Source organism: Pipra filicauda, unplaced genomic scaffold (assembly GCF_003945595.2).
Source record: "Pipra filicauda isolate LSUMZ 115617 unplaced genomic scaffold, ASM394559v2 scaffold71_size5581439_pilon, whole genome shotgun sequence".
Taxonomy (NCBI): Eukaryota; Metazoa; Chordata; class Aves; order Passeriformes; family Pipridae; genus Pipra; species Pipra filicauda.
Window position 1 is genome coordinate 3,670,895 of NW_024104887.1, and position 19,419 is coordinate 3,690,313.

The following is a 19,419-nucleotide window of genomic DNA, read 5'->3' on the forward strand; positions in this document are numbered from 1 at the left end:
TCTTCTCCATCTGAATGCCAAAACCCCTGAGGACTAAGGCAGCAGCCCCGGGAAGTGCCCGGTCGGAAAGCTGGCTGCTCCAGGGGCTGCAGGTGCCCTCCCAGACGCTTCCCCACATTACAATGAGCAGAGGAGGGAGTTTCCTGCTCCTGCTGGAGCCGAGCCAGTCACTTTCTCATCATCCATATTCTTAAGTGGAAGAGCAGATGGATCAGTTGCTTCCTAGATACCACGCAAACACGGATGCATTTGCAGACGGAGCTGCTCTTGTTTTGAAAGGAAGCCTGAGGCTGACCTGTGTAAGGAGCGGCCATCCCTTGGCTCTCCCTCCTCCCAGGGCTGAGTATTCCCCTCACACCATTGCACAGGCTCTGCCAGCTGCCCACCGTGCTCTCTGACAGCCCCTCAGTCAGCACTTACTGGCCCAGATGTCACCTTCTTAATTTCTCCCTTATTTTTTTCCTCATAGCTCAGCGTCTTCCCTATTTTGTCATGTTATGCAGGTCCCTTTCTCTCTTCTTCAAATCCTGCCTCCCTCCCCTACACGCTCAACCCTGTCCAATTAAAAAACAATGTGTCACAGGATCCCTGCCGATCTCTTCAGGCTGCACTCAACAGATGCTCCTGTAACTTCAGGTTTTGGCATGTTTAAAAAGAGGAGGAAGAGGCCTGGGAGCTTTAAAATAGGTGTGGGGTTGAAGCTGGCATGAAAACAAAAGCACATATAAGTCACATCCTATTTTTTTTTCCTCTGAACCAAAGCAGAATCAAAACATCCTTTTGCTTTAGTCAAATTAAAACAAAACAGTTAAAACAAAATACTGCTGTGAGTAAACAGAGCTGTTGACCCGTCAGTGGAAGGCACAAGATCATCAGCTGTGTCCGAGCTGCAGGAGAGCTGTGACACTGACACAGGCACAGCGTGTTGCCTTGGGTGGCAAACAGCCCATCCTTGTCCACGGGTTCCTTTTCCACGTTCCACACCTGGGAGGGAAATTTAAGTGTAAACCACAAACCTGAGTGTGTGGTTATTATCTAAAGCTTGAGAGAGCACCGAGGGTTTTGCCAGACCCCTGAAGAGGGGCAGCATTGCCCATCCTGCCTTCTGTGCTCATGGCAAGTGCTGGCCCAGAGGGACCCCGGGCCCTCCAAGCCCCCGTGCGCTCTGCATCCGCGTGGGGTGGACTGGATGAACTCAGGTTTAAGGAAAGCAGGAATTACCTTCTCCTTGTCTTTCCTCCAGCTTCAAACTGGGCAGAGCCGCTGCCCCAGCACCCTGAGCAGCCCGGAGAGACACACCCGCAGCGGGATGCTCCCTGGGCACGGGGCACGGGGCACGCACGGGGGGTCATCCCCCCGGAGCAGGACGGGGGGCGGCGAGGACTCCCCGAGCAGGGACAGCCCCCTCCGCCCGGTGCCGCCGGCGGAGCCCTGCCCTCGGCCGGGGCTGGGGCCGCCCCCGGGGCCGGGGCGGGGAGAGGCGGTGGCTCCCGGGGCCGAGCGGAGCGGCGGGAGCGGAGCCGGGATGGCCGGACCGCTGCGGGCCGCGCTGGCGCTGGGGCTGCTGGCGGCGGCACAGCCCGCACCGGCACAGCCCGCACCGGCCCCGGGGCAGCGGCGGCAGGCGGAGGTAGGGCCGGCACCGGGAGCGGGGCGGGATGGGAGCGGGATGGGAGCGGGCGCTGCTGCCCGCCGGCTGCTCCCGGCCGGCGTGGGATGCCCGTGTCCTGGGTGTGCGCCTGTCCCCGTGTGCCCATGTGTCCGTGTGTCCCTTGTGTGCCCGTGTGTCCCCGTGTGCCCGTGTGTCCCTGTGTGCCCGTGTCCTGGGTGTGCCCGTGCACCGGCTGTGCCCATGTGCCAAAGGTGTGCCCGTGTCCCCCCGGGTCTGTGCGTGTCCCCACCATGTGCCCATGCCATTGGTGTGCCCCTGCGCTGAGGGATGTCCCCGGTGTGCCCCTGTCCCCGGTGTGCCCGTGCCCTGGCTGTGCCTGTGGCATAGGTGTGCCCCTGCACAAGGTGTGTGTCCCCCCTGTGTGCCCATGGCCCCGGTGTGCCCCCGTCTCCCAGGTGCATTCCCACCATAGGTGAGTGCCTGTGAGTGCCTGTGCATCCGCAGGTGTGCCGTGGGTACCTGTGGTGTGTGTGTGTCACGGGGTGTGGCTGTGCCAGCTGGAGATGGGCCTGTGCCACGGGGTTGTGTTGGAATGTCGAGGTGTGTGCCTGTATGTGCTGTGTGTGGAGGTGTGTCACAGAATCCCAGGATGGTTTGGGTTGGAAGGGACTCTCAAAATCATTTCATTCCACCCCTTACCATGGGCAGGGACACCTTCCACTGGACCAGGTTGCTCCAAGCCCCTTCCAACCTGGCCTTGAACACTTCCAGGGATGGGGCAGCCACAGCTTCTCTGGGCAACCTGTGCCAGGGCCTCATGATCCTCAGAGGGAAGAATTTCTTCCCAATATCTAATCTAACTCTGCCCTCCTTCAGTTTAAAGCCATCCTTCCTTGTCCTATCACTCCAGGCCCTTGTCCCAGGTCCTTCTCCAGCTCTCTTGAAGCCCTTTTAGGCACTGGAAGGGGCTCCAGGTGTCCCTGCAGCCTTCTCTTCTGCAGGCTGAACAACCCCAGCTCTCTCAGCCTGTCTTCAGGTGTCCCCACAGTTGATGTGTCTCTGCAAACCCACCCGTCCACAGAGCTCAACAACAACAGAACCCTTGCATGAGGAAACCTTTTCCATCTCCCAGCATATCAGGAGGGGACAAATGCCAGTCCTTCCCCTCCCTGCCTCTCCCCAGGGCTTTCCCCATCACCTCTGTTTGGATTTCTTTTGTTTGTCCCCATATCATTGTCATGTTGTGCCACCATCCCTTCCTGTTTGTTTTGGGAGGACAAGGTATGAGATTTGGCTGGTGAGCAAAGGTTTGTGTTGGAGACTTTTTCCTTGTTTGGGCATCGATCCAGTGTAGATTTGCACAGATGTTTAATTTTAAACCCCAGTCAGCAAATCCTCATGAATTAATTGTGATTTTTCACATGCTGTAAAAGTGGACATAAATGCTTGGAGGCTTGTTTTGATGTGTAGGTCTCTTATGCTGGGAGATGTTGTTTCAGAGAGGTTATTTATAGGTGTGCTTGTCCCATTGTGCACAAACCTCAACCCAGCCCCTCATGCCACCTGGAGAAAAAAAATCTGCGAAGATTTTATGCTCAGAAAATCAATAATTTAAAATTCACTGTAAAAGAAAACTAACTGATTGAGGGCAAGAGGTTTAAAAAGGTCCAAACTGCCTTTCCATTCCTCACTGGTGACTTCTGAGAACTTTTCCCTGAAAGCCTCAGAGCATATCCCAGGACTGTGGCAGATCCCAGGTGAGGAGGGCTGGACAAATGACTTTCCTGTCTCTCTGCCTCAGTTTCCCCAGTGGGATGGGCTGTGCTGCCCAGGGACTTTGGGACAACACACACAACGAAAATGGAGTGAGAAAGCTTGTCTAAATAAACTGAGCAGTTAATTTTCTTTCAGAAGGAAGCTGAAATTCTCACATAACATCAAATAGTTCTAGTAACTTGTGGCTTTCAGAGCCAGGCTTTCCTTCCAAAGCTTTTTTTTTTTTTTTTGTTGCTTTTAAAATAGCCAAAGTTAGCAACAATGGGCTGTGTAAACTTAGATGCACAAGACTGAGAAAATGTCCAGTTGTGTTCTTTTCCTGGCTTGAGCCCATGTTTTCACTGCATCCATATCAACTGCAGCTCAAAAAAAAAAAAAAAAAAAAAAAAAGGGTAAAAGAAAAAAAGAAGGAAAGTTGGGAAATTTAATTTGAAACATTTGTCTGTTAAATCATCTTATCATCTGCAGGCTCCAGATAGGAGAGGGTCTGATGTGAGAGAGCAAGTTGTCTGCCTGGGCTGTGCTCAGGCAGCAGTTGGGGTGTGGTAATGCCCGAGATTCCCTGATCCCGGGGGAACTGTGTAAAATACAGAGGGTATGGGAAATCTCAGCCTGTGTTGGGAGTGAGGAGCACAGCGAGGTGCTGGTGGTGCCAAGGACAAAGGACAATCTGCAGAGATTTGTGTGAGAAGCTGCAGGTCTGTTGCAGTGGGAAGAAAAATAGGGGGGAAATTAGGAAAGGAAGTGAATGGGAATGGTGAGCGAGACTGGGACTGGGACATTCTCATTTAGGATTTTCATTTTTTCCCCCTATCCTGCACTCCTCCTTCCTATCTTGGTCATGGCCTGTGTGTTTTCCCCCTCAGCCACCCAAGGACTTACATTTAGGACTCTGAGCTGTGTTTGTGCCGAGAAATGCTCCAGTGTCCGGCTGAGCTCCTTTAAGGAGCATCCAGTTGGGATGCTGGATGCTGAGCGCAACCTGGATGGAGCGAGGGTCTCTGGGTACCACCCAGCACATGGTGGGGCTCGGAGGTCAGCAGGGACCCCTGCGTGCCCCCGGGGCACCCCACATCTTCCCTCTGAAATAAGGGGAAGAAATTCTTCTTCCTGTGCAAAATTCCTGCTGTTCAGCCTCGGCACGGCAATGGAAGGAGCGGGGGAGGCATCACCCCTGTGAGGCATCGCTGGGCTCTGCGTGGACACGCAGCACCCGTGAGCTCTCCTGTCTGAGCCGCCGCCGGTAGCGCGGATGTGGCGAGCGGCTCCGAGTCAGCCGGCAATCCCCCGGTGTGATTTACAGCCCCGTGAGTCACCGCAGCGCCAACAGCCCTGCTTTCTTCCTGCTTCTCCCCCAAAACAATCCCCGCTTGTTACGGCGAACATCGCCCGCCGGGCAAGGGGCCGCGGCGGCGGCAGCGGGGACGTCGCGTCCCCCCCGGTTCCCACCCCGGTGGAGGGGCAACACCGAGCGTCTGGTTTCCTTTCTCTCCTCAGACATGAAAGCACAACCAGTCTCTGCGTGACCAAACTGGTTTGTCAGCCGCTCTGGTATTCGCAGAGGAAGGTTTGGCCAAGCCCAGTGTTTTTTCCCTGTTTTCCCCAAGCTTTGGGTCGCGCTCAGGGGTTCTGGTGCTGCTGGAGCTGTGGTGGGTGGTGCAGCCCATCGGCGTCAGGTGTGGGGTGCTGGGGCAAAGCTGGGGGTTCCCAGTGAATTATCACAGAATCATAGAATGTTTTGGGGTTGGAAGGGACTTTAAAGCTCATCTCATTCCAACCCTCTGCCATGGACAGGGACAGCTTCCATTAGACCAGTTTGCTCCGAGCCCCACCCAGCCGGTTACTGAAACCAGGAGTGGTTTTAGTCAGACCTGATACAGTCCCGGCTTGTTGTCCCTCAGCTCCACAAGGTCGAGTGTGAAAATAAAAGGAACTTAAAAGACCCACCTCTTCAGTGGCAAGTGGATATTTTGTTGCTAAAGTAGATTTTCAGGAGGGGTAGGTGGGAGAGGAGATTCCCTCAGGACCAATTAGGCACAGCAGGGGAGCATCCCAGCAGCCGGAGGGGTTTGGGGCGTTAATCACCCTCTGTCACTAACACACAGAATGAGCTGAGGTTTTGCTGCCTTTTCGGCAGGAGGGCAACCAAGCTCTGTGCTCGCTAATCTCCCTTCTTATGTGTCTCTCTATGCCCGTAGATATAATATTTATATAGATACTTGTACACACACTTAAACAAAAGAGGCGCAAGGACTCTGCCTGAAGGTTTGCAGGGATGTGGCTTGGGAGAGTGGAAGCAAATGAGCGTTTTTAATTGCTGTGACATCTTCTGGAGGCAGCTCCCAGGCAGCAGCGACTCAGTGGGCAGGAGGAGCCCCTGCTTCTTCTGTGACCAGGCCAAAACATTCTCTGGGGTCAGCTCTCCTCGTGTCTGTACAGGGGGAAACTGAGGATGAAAAGTGGGAGCCACCGTGCCCATCTTGGTGGTGAGATGATGCAGGATGGAGCCTGGGGCTGCTGGGACGAGGGCTGAGGACACACCTGGGCTGGCTTGGTGGGGTGCTGCCATTTCATGACTGAAAACAAAAGACTTTTGAGGTGCAGCTTGAGACAGGCATCCTCTGTAACCACAGCATGAAGCTCCTGCCCACCCTTCAGCAGGATGGGATCGCTTCCCTCCGCTGCCGGGGGATGGAGGGGAGAGATGAGGTTTGTACCAGGCAGAGCAGAGGGACCATGTTCAGCAGGAGCCCAGTGTGAGGAACAGTGTGAGGAACAGTGTGAGGCTTCTCTGGTACTTAGCTGGTGGAAAGGAGCCAGAAGTTCCCCCAGGAGGGGAGAGCAGGCAGGACCGGAGCCTGCTGTCTCCGCACTCGTGTTATCCCGGTTTCCAGGGAGGGAGGACTAATTGTATTTGCTGTTGGCTGCCTTCCACCTGGGATGCCTGTGGTCGAAGGGCAAGGTGTTTCCTTGGCTTAGCTCTCAGCAGAGATGATTTCCAGGGTTGTAACAGGCTCCACATCAGAGCCCTGAGATGGGAACGGCCCATCCATCTCCCCAAGACTCTCCTCCCGCTGTCCCTGCTGCAGCTCCAAAGGTTTTTCTTCCCCAGCACTGGCTCCCAGGCAGCCAGATCTGTTCTCCTCTCCCTCCCTCATGTGGAGAGAGAGCTGGCCATATTTCATATTAATGTTCAGCTCTTGGTTTCCTGCTGTTTTTCTTTTCCCATTGTATGGAAAAGAGCATTTCCCCATCTAGGGCAGGAGGGAGGGGGTTTTCCCAGCATGGCCAGGCTTTGCTTTGCTGTCTCTGGGGAGGTTTAATGGGCTGGTACTGGATTTCACCCAGCCCTGCCAGAGCCTGGCTGGGCTCTGGGGGGTTGTGCAGTGCTGGAGGGGGTCTTGAGTGCTGGTTCAATCACAGGACACTGTGGCATGAGGCTCTTGGGTTCCCCTGCACCCTGAAAACTCTCTGGTCCAGGGGGCTTTGTATGGTCTGTGCTCTGATAAATACCTGACAGAGTGGAGGATCAGCACATCCCTCTCCTGCAGCTTTGTGTTTCCAGGACTACCATCACCCTTAACTGACAGTAGGTGTGTCTAGAAAAATTAATAAAATTTTTCCTGATGATTTTGCAGCTGGAGAGTTGGTGGCTGTGTGTGAGAACCTCCATGTGACACAGACCAGAAACCACACGGAAACTGCTGCTTTGGTTGGATTTGCAAAGCCCAAGGAGATCCGGGCAGGAATGATAAAGCCAGTGGCCTGAGTGCCTCCTGGTGCTGCTCAAGAGCAGCTGCTTGACACCAGTTGCTTTTTTTGCTGGGCACCCTGACTTGTCCAGATGGGGTTTCAAGCCTTCATGAGATCATGGTGGGGAGAAACCATTTTCATGCTTTATGAATGGGACTGTGTTGGGTTACAGGCAAGGAAACAGCTTCAGGTTGTTTTGTTTTAGATGCTGAGTGAAAGCAAATGTGTGGTAGAAAAAGTTTAGGCCATGCTGTGATTTGAGACCCGGGATTTTCTGCCTTTGTGCTTCTCAGCTCACATTTGTCTGTGGTGATGTCACCACTGAGATCATCACCCTGCACCCATATATGTAACTGGGGATTTTCTAATTCTGGAGGAGAACTTTATAAAAACACAAAGGCAGAGGAAGAGAGCGAGATACCTTCTCCTCTCCAGACTACTCTCTTAGGGCTCCAAGCCACCCCATCCACAGGGAGGTTCCTCCATCCCCATATCCTCCTTCTCTGTGTCCTCATCCTGAGTTGCCAATGTATTTTGTCTCCTGGTACCCATGCTAAGTGGGGAGTTAGGGCTGGAGGATGGCCTGTCCAGGCTGTACAGTCCATCCTTGGGCAGAGGTGTTGTGGCTTCTCCCAGTGAACAAGCCGATGCTCTCACCTGCCAGCACAGCCCTTGATCATGCCTGATTTATCCTGACTCACCTGACCAGGTGTGGGGGGTCTGGGTGGCTCTGGCCACACTGGGCTCTCACTGCTGCAGCCTGGTGCTGCTGCAAGGAGCTGCTGGTGCCTCCAGCCAAGAGGGAAAGATGGCCTTTGATGGGAAAAATGGCCAAATTCTTCCTCTGGGCTGGGTGAGGAGCGTGTCCCAGCAGGAAGCTGTGCCAGTCCTTGCTGTGCTGCAGCCAGAGGGGGATCCTCCAGGTAGAAGGGGTGTAAGAGAGGAGATCAAGCTCGGCACCTGGAGGAGATAAAGTCTGCAGGAGCACACAGGGATGTGCCTGCCCTGCCCGTGGGGAGGTGGCAGGTGCAGGGGTGACGTGTTTGGGGGTGATGTGAAGATGACTGTTAGTGGCAAGCAGAAGGTTTGGGCAGGAGAAGGAGAAGAAGAGGCCCTGGCACACCTAAGGACTGCCATGTCCATAAGCCATTCCTACTCCTTGCCAGGTGACAGGCCCAGGATGGGATGCTGCCTCCTCCACAGGGAGACTGGGTTGAGGTTGACATCCCAACCCCCTTTTCCCTGCCCTGAGATGAGCAGGGAGGGAAGCAGCTTTAAAAACACGTTTTCCCGGAGGGCACCAGCCGTGCTGTCCGGGTCAGCCCGTGGCATTCCTGCTGCTCCTCACACCTCTCCTTTGGGATGCGGGGAAAGGAAGCCACCACTTTCACTTTTTATTCTTCTTATTATTCATTACTGTAACTCCTCCGGCTCTGCTGCACTAACAGGATGCTGGGCAGCTTGTTTGTCTCCCGCAGACATCCCCCGCGGGGCAGGCGGGTGTGGAGCATTCCTGTGACCCCGGCTATTAACTTCTCCGAGAGCTGGGGAGCAGCCTGAGCCGAGGGAAGCCGTTTATTTTCCTTAACATACAATTTAAGTGTTGGAGCAAGTTCAGAGAGACAACCTCCATCCGTGTCAATGGCCGATAAGAAGAAGAATGGTTTGGCAGAGCTGATTGCCCCCAACGTGTCTCCACTTTGCAGCAGCACATCCTGCGCGGGGATGGGGGGAGGCTGCAGCCTGACCCCATCTCACCCCACCCTCCTCGTGTCCACAGTGCTTTAGCCTTTATTTCAATCACTGCGTTGAGCCGAGGGGATCAGAGCTGTGGGTTTGGTCGCCTCTGGCCGTGGATGACACGGCAGCGGAGTGTTTTGATCTCTTGATGCAATGTTTCCTCCTACACCTCCGTCGTGTCATGGCCAAAAACCCCAAGAGCCATCAAAAATGATGGGGTGGAGACACACATAAACCTGTACGGGCACAGGAGGTGCAGCTGCTTGAGGTGCAGAGATCTCAGGAAAAAACTAAGTGGGAATTTCACACAGCCCCGGGTTTGCAGCACTGTTTGCCACTGCATCTCCTTTTTTCCCCCCCTTCCCAAGCCACCCACAAGCTCTGAGCTGCACTTCTCCCATCTCTTCTTGCAGCTGTTCCTGGAGAAATACGGCTACTTCGGCGAGCCGGGGGCCGGCACACACAGCCCCGCCGAGTTCACCGAGGCGCTGAGGTGGGAGCCTGTCACTGAAAACTGCGGGAAAAACTCGGCAGCTCCAGCTGCCTGGAGGGTGCCAGCACTCAGAGGGTCTTTTTGCAGCCAGAGGGGTCTCTTTGCAGCTGGAGGCTCTCTCTCACGGTCCGATGGTAAAGCACAACCGGTCCTTTTTGGAAGGGCCGGTCCGTGCCCGGCTCCCGCAGCTGGATGGCGGCTGCTGGCACCCGGCGCTTGCTGAGCTGCTTTATTTGCCTTTTATGGCCCGGTGCTCCCCTTGCAATAATATCTGCGGGGAGGCCGAGGTTGGGGACGGCTGGGAGATGTCGGGGGAGTGAGCAGCCAGCCCCTGCTTGGACTTCTCCTAAGGAGATAACATCGGCTCTGGGAGCATCCCAGGCCTGACACCGCGCAAAGTCAAGTGCAAAGTCAAACACAAAGTCAAATAAATAGGGTTAAAAACTGGAAAAGGCACTTTTTTAGGCTCCCCTGTCTGCTTATGCACTGCTAGGAGATACTTACAAGTCGGCTGTGGTTCTCATTTTATCACCTGGGTGAAGTCCTGGTGGCGGGGTGTGAGGCTTGCTGGGTGAAAACCCTGGCTCAGGCCAAATCCCCGGCACGAACATCACTTGAAACCCCCCGTGGGGGGTCTGGATGTGGGTGCTGATATCTCCCTTCCCTTTCCAGGGATTTCCAGCGGGTGACCCACCTCCCGCTCAGCGGGGTGCTGGATGCCCCCACGCTCCATCAGATGGCTCAGCCGCGGTGTGGCACCGATGACGGGGAGAGCAGAGCTGTTGGGACACGCCGGCCATCGGCCGCCCGGCGCCGCCGGCGCACGGCACAGCACGGTGAGCACCGACCCCGGGGGGCACGGTGAGCACCGACCCCGGGGGGGCCCCGTGGTGCCTGGGTTCTGGGCTGCTGGAATGCTGCAAGTCCAGCTCTCCCATCCCGGACTCTGTGGGATGCTGCTGTGGGTGGGAGGTGCGGCCCTGGCTGCACCACATCCACCCCAGGGCCCACTTGGGCTTTGCACCGCTTTGTTCTTAAACCTCTTTATTTTCAGCTGTTCTGTGTGTCTTGATGTCAGCGGTGATTAGAGGTGCAACTCCCACTCGTGGGGAAATTTGGGTCTCTGGGGTCTTTTTACTGCTGTTGAGGGAGCCAGGACATCTCCCAAGGAGCGATCAGGTCACTGTGGCCCTGGATAATGACTGTGATGCCATGATCTGGAGGGCAGGAGCTGGCAAACAGTGAAGTTTTGCTGAGCTTTGGGAATTCTGACGTGTGTTAATCACCCAGCAGTAACCACAAAACCTGCCAGCACTGGGCTGCTTGACCCAGGGAGTCATTTCAGCCATGTTAAGGGGTTTGGCTCTGCCCCAAGCATCCTTCTGTGCTCCTGTGTGTCCAGGATTGGGCCTCTTGTCCCTCATGAGCTCCCTCCTGGGCTTGTGGATGAGTAACTGGATTCCTAGAGAGCAAGAGGGCCGGGGCCAGCTGTGCTTAGGACATGGGAAAAATGAAGGCGAGATTAAGAAAGAGCTCTGTGCCGTGTCAGGCTGTCTCTGCATCTGGCAGGGCTGGCAGTGTACAGCCCCAGGGGAGCTCCCTCATCCTCCTCCAGCCTCTGGCTTTCCTTCCAAAGCCCTGACATGCAGTCTGGCCCTTGCAGGAGCCATCCCAAGCCCAGGACAGGCGGGCAGTGAGGCAGAGAGGGAAGGGCCAAATGTCAGACCATCCTCTTCCCAAGAGCTGGCCACATCTGGCTCACCCAGCCTTGCCTGCTAGTGCTGTGCATCCTCCTCTGATAGTAGATGCCTTGCTCCCGTGGAGGGAAGGATGGGATGCCAGGGCTTTGTTTTAGGGCTTCAGCCATCCAGGCAGGTTTTAGCCTTTGCCACGCAGGGTATGTCCTGGTGGAAGTGCATCCATGTCCCTTTGGAGTTGGGGGCTGTCGTCGCACTGTCAAGCAATGGGAACTGATTCTGCCCCCAGGAGTGTGACTGGCTGGCCCTGAGTCTCCCCTGCCATGGGCTCCTCAGAAATGGGGGAGAAGGAGGCAGAGCTGGGGTTAGATGTCTGCCAGGTCTAAGCTCTTGGCTCAGACCCGGAGCAGCGAGCCCCGGCGTGCTGCCGGCTCCGTTCCCCCTGTTTTCCCACACATCTGGAGCAGATGTAGACACTGGAGGTCTGTCATTGCTCCCACGCCTCGGCACCGGCTCTGGCACCTGCATCTCCCCAGGGCCCCATGGCTTTTTTCCTGCTCCTGGCCAGATGCACCCTGCCAGATGTAATCCCAGGGCCCTGGGGTCCCCGCAGCTGCCAAGGGGTGCTGGAGGAGGAGGAGGAGGCTGTGATGCTGCTCAGCAGCTGCAGGAACACACATCTTTGCACTCCTGTGTGGTAGGAGGAGAGTTGGGAGCTTAGGGGGGGTCACACAATCTTGTCCCCTTCTTCATTGTCCTGGTGGCATCAGGGCTCTGCCTCACCTGAAAGCTTTTAAGGAAGCCTTGGGCAGTAATCTGTTGTGCCCCCAAGGTGCTGCCAAGACCCCTTCCCATTCCTTTGCCTAACTTGTTTCCAGAGGTAGCTTTGCTTTCTCTCCCTGAAATCCAGCCCTTGGGCTGCATCTTCTGGAGCTGGCATCAGGCAGGAGACCTTCCAGCAGGGCCCCATGCTGGATTTGGCTCTGGAGAGTTTACTGAGGCAAGGGTGGGTGCTGGGTGCCCCAGCTTCTCCTCTCCTCAAAGAAGTTTTGGCCCCTCTCCTGGGATTTGGTTGCAGCTCCAGCCTTGGCAATCTCCGGGTGGGCTCTGGTGGGATTTCATGGTGGTGCAGAGTGCCAGGGTTGCTGGTGGCACTGAGTTGACTTTCAGCTTCGCTTTGGGAAAGCCGTGGCACTTCCCAGCATTGGGAAGCTTTCCTCCGCTCCTGGGTGGGAGGACAAGTCCAAGTGCCCATTGTCACGCTGAGCTTGCCCCCGCTGCAGGTGGGAGGTGGTACAAGAGGCACCTGACGTACCGGGTGGTGAACTGGCCGCCGTACCTGCTGCAGCACGAGGTGCGCCTGGCCGTGAGAGCCGCCTTCGAGCTCTGGAGCAACGTGTCCTCCCTGGTGTTTTGGGAGGTGCAGGACGGCCCCGCTGACATCCGCCTGACCTTCTTCCACGGGGACCACAACGATGGACTCAACAACGCCTTCGATGGGCCAGGTGCTGGTCGCTTCCCCCTCGTAAGCTGCTCTTTTACAACGTGGGCTCTTCCCCGGCAGGGAGGAGGGCTGGGGGTGAGGGAGGCAGGGCTCTGCCCCAGCAGCGCCTCTTAGCCCAGTTTGCACCAGTTTGCTGTCTGATTTGAGGTCCTCCCTCCCGACTATGCAGCTGAGGTGTGCCAGTGAGGTGGCTGAGATATTCCTTATAGGATATTCCTTATTACTGGTGGCCTTTAAGGAGCCCTCCCCATTTGACGGCACCCTCCAAACCAGAGCTAAAACCGGTGCCCATTTAGGCAAACCAGAGCTGCATGTGCCCCCTGCCCCGTGGTCCCTGACGGCTCTCGTGTCCCCAGGAGGTGCCCTGGCCCACGCCTTCTTCCCCCGGCGTGGGGAAGCCCACTTTGACAGCGCCGAGCGCTGGTCCCTGCACAGCGGCAAAGGGCGCAACCTCTTCATCGTGGTGGCTCACGAGGTCGGGCACACGCTGGGGCTGGAGCACTCCCCCGTCAAGAGCGCCCTGATGTCTCCCTACTACAAGAAGCTCAGCAAGGATTTTGTCCTCAGCTGGGATGACATCTTGGCCGTCCAGAACTTGTACGGTGAGCCTGGCTTCCCTGAGCGTCCCTCGGGGTGGGCCCCACCCCTGTGTGGCTGGGGGGGAAGATGTGGGAGGACGTGTGGGGTGGGCACCAGCTCCTCCAGGGCGGGGAAGGTTGGACTTGCTGCCTGCTTGTCTGCAAGCAGGGAAATGCTGGTGCGTGTTTTTTGGGGTACCAAGGGGTCTTTGCCACCAACACATAGAGGGGGACAGGAACCAGAGAGTGGGACGGAGTGTTTGGAGCCCTGGGATGGCTCCTCAGCTCTGTGCTTTGGACAAAGCCCATTCCCTGCCTCTTCTCCACAACTCACCACCTTTTGGTCTGTCCCAGGGAAGCCCTCCAAGGGCTCGGCCATCCAGCTCCCAGGAAAGGTCTTCACCCATTTCCAGGACTGGAACACGGATCTTTATGGCAGGGACCAGCAGCAGAGGAGCCTCAGCACCTACTACTGCCACTCCTACTTTGATGCCATAACCTCTGGTGGGTGTTGGCCAGCGTGACCCTCACCCAAATTGTGCACCCCTCCCCTTGTCCCAGCCTGATTCTGCTCTGATAAGCTCCAGTGGTGGGAAGGGGGAGTTTGACTCATCCACAGCCCTGCATGTGCTCCTGGGACTGGTGGGATCACTGATGCACATTGCTGCCGTGGAGCAGAGTGCATCTGGAGGGCACAGCGATGGCTGGGTGTGTCAGGAGCAGGGGAAACATCCTGAAACTTGGGCCATGGCAAGAATTAATCACTGCAGGAGCTCAGCCATGAAAGATGAGCCTGGAGCTGTGATCAACTTTTATCCTCTCCAGGCTGGAGCGAAGGCAGTGAATCATGAAAGCTGAGGGGATGACTGGAGAGGCAGAAGGGAACATCCAAAACATCCCCAAAGCACCACAGGGCTGTGTGAGGGGGAGAGGGGAACTGGGGAGCAGTGGTGGGGCGGTGGAATGAGGATTCTCACCCGGGACACCCTCCCTCTGCCTCACAGACGCGGATCACAACCTCTACATCTTCAAGGGCAGCCACTACTGGGTGGTGTCGGCAAGTGGCAACGCCAGTGACCCACAGCCCCTGGAGAGACACTGGCCTGGCCTCCCCGCTGGCATCGACGCCTGTGCCTGGTCCCAGCTCAGCGGCAAGTTCTACTTCTTCAAAGGTAAGTGGGGCCTGGGCACTCACCACAACAGGAGCTCGTGTTGTGGCTCCTGCTGCTCCTGCCTGCAGGGCTGGTTGTCCAGGTCTGGCTGGAGCACCTTCTCCTGCCCATGTCCCCTCCCAGTGCAGAGTTGAGGCACTGTGGTGTCCTGGGTGTGCAAAACCCTGGGCTTGGTGCCTGCCACAGATGAACTGTGTGGCCAGGGATGTACCACCCTGGCAGCCACATCACCCCCTTGTGCCTCAGTTTCCCCATCAGCCCGTTCAGGAGAGCAGAGCTCACCGGTGTGTCAGAACCAAACCAGGTGCATCAAACCCTGTGGGGTCTCAGGGAGAAAACACTCCCCAAAGACATGTGGTGGAGAGGAGCCGAGTGTGGTGTTTTTGTGGCACACATGGATCCCTGTGTCATGCCAGGGGCTGAGCTGCCCCTGGAGCTGGAATGCCATCCATAAGCTGGCTGGCAGTACACCACAGCCGGATGGGGAGAAGAAGGTCAAACCAGGCAGCCTGGCTGCCAGGGTCAGCCCCAGCTTTTAATGGAAACCAGTTGCTGGTTCTTCAGAAAAGGGGCTTTGTTGCTGCTGCTGGGTGGGAGCCAAAGCCCCTCTGCCTCCACAGCCCTCGCCGCTCCCTCCGTCCCTCTCCAGGGCTGGGTCAGGCTGCAGCTTGGGAGCAGAAAGGGGCTTTTGTCTGCCTGTGGTGTGGGGACAGGACACTGTGGGGACAGGGCACTGTGGGGATGGGGCACTGTGAGGATGGCCGAGCCATCGGTCCCCATCACAATTCCTGCTGCTGCAGTGTCATCCCAGCCCAGGTCAGGTCCGGGTCTGTCTGTCCCATTCACTGTGCAGGAACAGGGGGAGGTTTTCAAGGAAGCAGCATGGGGGGGGCCTTGCTCTGTCCCTGGCAGTCCCTTTCTGTGCCTTCAAACCCCTGAGCTGCTGTGCCTCAGTTTCCCCACAGCCTGTTCCTTGGGGCAGCCCCTCAGTGGTGCTGGTTGGGTCACCAGTGGGATGAACATCACAGACACAAGGCTGTCTCCATGGCTGAGTCTTTCCACATCTCCTGGAGCTGGTCCTACCACGGACCCCTTTGGGGTGGGCTCTGACCCCCTCCCTGTCTCTCCCCAGGTGGCCGGTGCTGGCGCTACGCGGGCTCCACCCTGGAGGCAGGTTTTCCCCGAAAGTGCAGCGCCCGCGGCCTCCCTCGGCACCCGGACACCGCGCTCTTCTTCCAGCAGCTCCGGCGCCTGGTGCTGTTCAAGGGCCCCAAGTACTTCGTGGTGAGCGAGGAGACCCTCGCTGTGGAGCCCTACTACCCCCGCAGCCTGCGGGACTGGCAGGGGCTGCCCCCCGGCACGGCGGGGGCCCTCACCCACCGCGACGGCTTCGTCTACTTCTTCCGGGACGACCAGTTCTGGAAGTTTGACCGGGCAAAGCTGCAAGTGGTGGCCACTGGCAAATGGGCCACCCAGCTCCCCTGGATGGGCTGCTGGGACGCAAACAGCGAGCAGGTCCTCTTCTGAGAAGAACCTGCTGGGATGGAACGGGGGGCTGAACCCCACCTCGCTCACCGCTGCCTGGATCCCTCTTTCTTTGACTCTGGGTTCCTGTCTGAGGATGGTTTGGCAGGGAGACCGGCTGCCTGTGGATGACTGGAGCCATGGCATGGTGGAGCAGTGTCCCAGCACAGCATGGATGCAGTGGGACAGGTCTGCCACAGCCAGGTGGGCTTGGAGGCTTTGGGAGACAGTATTTTTTTTAAAAGACCACAAAAAATACATAAGCCATGGAGACTGCAATCACACCCATTTCTGTTAACATTCAGGATATCGTTACACATTTTTTTCCAAAGCAGGACTGGGGTTTGTTGCTACTTTTTGATATCTTTGTTGATATTTGTTGATATCTGTTGTTTTCCCACGACCAGAGAGAGAAGTGCCTCGCCACTGCTTGGCTTGGGGTTTGGATGCTTTTAAATATGAGACTGAGAATGTTTCCTGCTTAAAACAAAAGGAAAAGAGACATTTGGACAAAACTCTGGATCGTGTTAAGCTTTACCCTTGCTATGTGCTCAGAGCCTCAGGGATGGGGGGTCAGGGATGCTTTGCTGGGCTGTGCTCACATCCCAGAGCTCTGGTGAGGCACCAGCTGGAGACACCAACACGGTGGGATTTGGGGGGAGAAACCAGAGGGGTTTGGTGCAGGAGCCTCTTTGGGGTGGAGAGAGAGGGGAGGCACAGCTGAGATATGACCATGTGACTGTGCAGCTCACGGGCAGCTCTGCTTTGTCTCTGCAAGAGGCAGGATTGGTGTGTTTTTGAGTCCCTGTGCCACAGTTGGATGAACACAGGGGTTGACAAATTACTGGGGGAGGAGGGGAAGAGGAGAGGGTGAGCAGGACAGACATGTCTGTGCATGCAGGCTCACAGGGACAGCACGGCTGCATATTCCTCATTCCTTTCCCGAAGCAGGCTCCCCACCTGGAAACGCCGCTGGCTCCTGTGCAGTCACCTGTCATGTCCACAAAGGGCCATCGTGTCCCATGGCAGGTGGGCAAGCTCAGCTTCCCAGGGCTGGAATTCTGCGGCAGCAAATGCCATCGGTGCTGAGCAAGACAGGGCTCAACTTTATTAAAATGTCCTTTGATTTGAGAGATTCGGGGATTTTCACCGTGCTGGGGTCGTACACAGGTGGGCTGCTGTGTCACTGATGGTTCTCCCAGGACTCAGACCCCAGCACTGCTTTGGGCTGGTCCTGCTGTGCCAGTGCTGTGTCAGGGTGCTGTGCTGTGGTGCCATGCCAGGGTGCTTTCCCCATGCCAGCAACTCTGAGGACTCTTTTCTTCAGCACAACATCCTCCATTTGCCCTCGCTCACCCTAAACCTTCCCTAGAGAGGGCAGGAGCCAGGCTTGCCCCAGGCAGGGTGCCAAGGCTGGTACTTCCCAAGGGTTTTCGGTGCAGCCAGCTGCCAGCTGGGATGTGGGTTTGGCAGGATGGAGAGCCACCACTCCTCCTGTTCTTCTTAAAACTTGTGAGTGAGCCCTTCGTGCACAGACACGAACATGGTCACTTCATCCGCTTAAAATCTCAGGGGACTTTCAGCGTTGCCAAAGAAACAGGACCGCAGCATTTTCATTTGGAATTGAATGATAATAAGGCTGGCAGGGAGTCCCAAGGGCTTGGAAACCTCTTGGCAAATAAAAAGAACCTCTGGATACGTGGCATTGGGATTTCTGCTTGTTTTCATGTCCCAGTTTGGTTTTGGTTTGTTTTTTTTTTTTAAAGCCAATCTCTGGTTTCCTGACAGGGCTGTGTTTAAGATGCCTGTGGGTGTTTGGGGTTGGAGTGGGTATTGCTGAATTTGGCCTCAGCTTTTGCGCTTGCTGGATCAAAGGGAGGAAATGGATCCCACTGTAAACTCACTGATGGTGATGAAAACAGGGAAACTCTATTCCCTGCTTCCTCCTAAATTACTGAGGATTTTTCCACACCTTGTGATGTGTTAATAGGTTTTTTTCCCCAGGCTGAATTCATGCTGATGGGGGCCCTCCAGCCTATTGAAGTGTGTGAAGGTGGATCCTTGCTTCCCAAGGGACAGGGAACACCCCAACCAGCTCCCTGGGCTGCCACTGGCTGTGGGATCTGCAGTGTGATGGGAAAATTAATGGGGGCATTTATGGGGTGATGGGAGATTAATAGAGGGATTGATGGGGGGATGGAGGATTCGTAGGGAAAACTGGCACTGGACAAGGTCTTTCTGTCAAGGCATTTGCTCTGGGTGTCAAGCAGGGTAGGAGAGCAGTGTCACTCCTGCTCCATGTACAGGAGGATTTTTGGGCCAGGCTGTACCCCAGGGATACTCTACACCTGCAGCTTTGCCAAGAAGCAGCAGTTCATTATCCCCTTTCCTGTTCCCTTAGGAGAAAGCAGGCATCCCATCTGCTGTGTAACTGGAAGGTGAGGATGGGACAACCTCAAATCCTCTCCCCTCTTTGAGTTTTCCTTTTCCTCCCTGGCTTGCTGCTCTGTGTTTCCCATGGCTGTGTCCCATCGGGAGCCTTGGGGTCCTGTGATGCTGCCGGGGCTGGGGCTGAGCACAGCATTTCTGGCAGGGATGGGGTGACTGTGCTGTATCAGCTGCACCCCACTGGTGTGGGGGGGACCTGGGGGAGGTGAACTCACACCCTGAGCTGTGCAGTCAACCCCACTGGGTGCCCTGGCTGGAAATCCAGCTTCACAAGGGTCCTTTTCTCCTGCTGAGCTCCCTGGCTGGGCATGCCAGGCGCGGACTCCTCCAGCCTGCCACACATTCCCAGGCAGAATAGCTGGGATTCTTGCATTTCCTCCCCCAAAATGACACTGGCTGGACAGTGAGCTGCAGTGAGCATCAGCAGCTGGCTCGAGGGAGAGGACAGGTCTCTCAACACAGCAAGAAGCCCCCCAGAGCCCACGACAGAGCCCCCTGAGCACATGAGAGGCTCTGCTTCAGTCCTGAGACATGAGCACTTCCCTGGTAGATTTGCTTTTAGCAGATGTACCTGGGTGTTGTTGCAACTCTGCAAGCCCTGGGTTAGGGAGGGAGTATCCCACATTCCCAGAGGTGCCCACTCGTGTGTAGTTATTTCCTTAAAGCCCCAACTCCTGGAGTCACACTGTCCCTGGAGGAACTTGGCTTTTACCAAAGACCTCGCTGTTGTGAGCAATTTGGGAAGAAGTTTGCAAGGAAGCACAGGGCAGAGAAAGCCCAAAGGTGGGTGTGGAAATAAACCCTCCTCACCCTGAGGTTGCCCTGAAGATGCACCTTGTAGGGCCACCAGGTCACCCCACCTGCAGGGGAGGTGGGTGGAGGGGTGTTGGGAAGGGGGGAAAATCCCTCTCATGTGCTTGTGAGCAACTTGGGAAGCTGATGAGCTGCTAATTCCTTCCTGTCCTGGAGCCAGGGCCCTCGGGGGTGGGGGGGGGGAAAATCCACCCCTGGCATAGCTGGGGAGGAGCAGGTGCTGAAGGGTTAACAGGGAGTGTTTGCAGCCAGCCCCTTGTCACCAAGGAGAAGGGATCAGCACTTGGGAAGGAAACAAAACACCCACTG

At 56.3% G+C, this 19,419-nt stretch overlaps 1 protein-coding gene across 1 annotated transcript; it reads left to right on the top strand.

Annotated features, from left to right (window-relative positions):
• Nucleotides 1-1,525: 1,525 nt before the first annotated feature.
• Nucleotides 1,526-17,552, top strand: MMP28 (matrix metallopeptidase 28). The gene is made up of 8 exons (XM_027725895.2): nucleotides 1,526-1,630; nucleotides 9,295-9,374; nucleotides 10,047-10,210; nucleotides 12,355-12,576; nucleotides 12,932-13,177; nucleotides 13,508-13,657; nucleotides 14,158-14,325; nucleotides 15,458-17,552. The coding sequence occupies exons 1-8, from the start codon at nucleotides 1,526-1,528 to the stop codon at nucleotides 15,850-15,852; spliced, it is 1,530 nt and encodes a 509-aa protein (XP_027581696.2). The 3' UTR covers nucleotides 15,853-17,552.
• The last annotated feature ends 1,867 nt before the right edge of the window (nucleotides 17,553-19,419 follow it).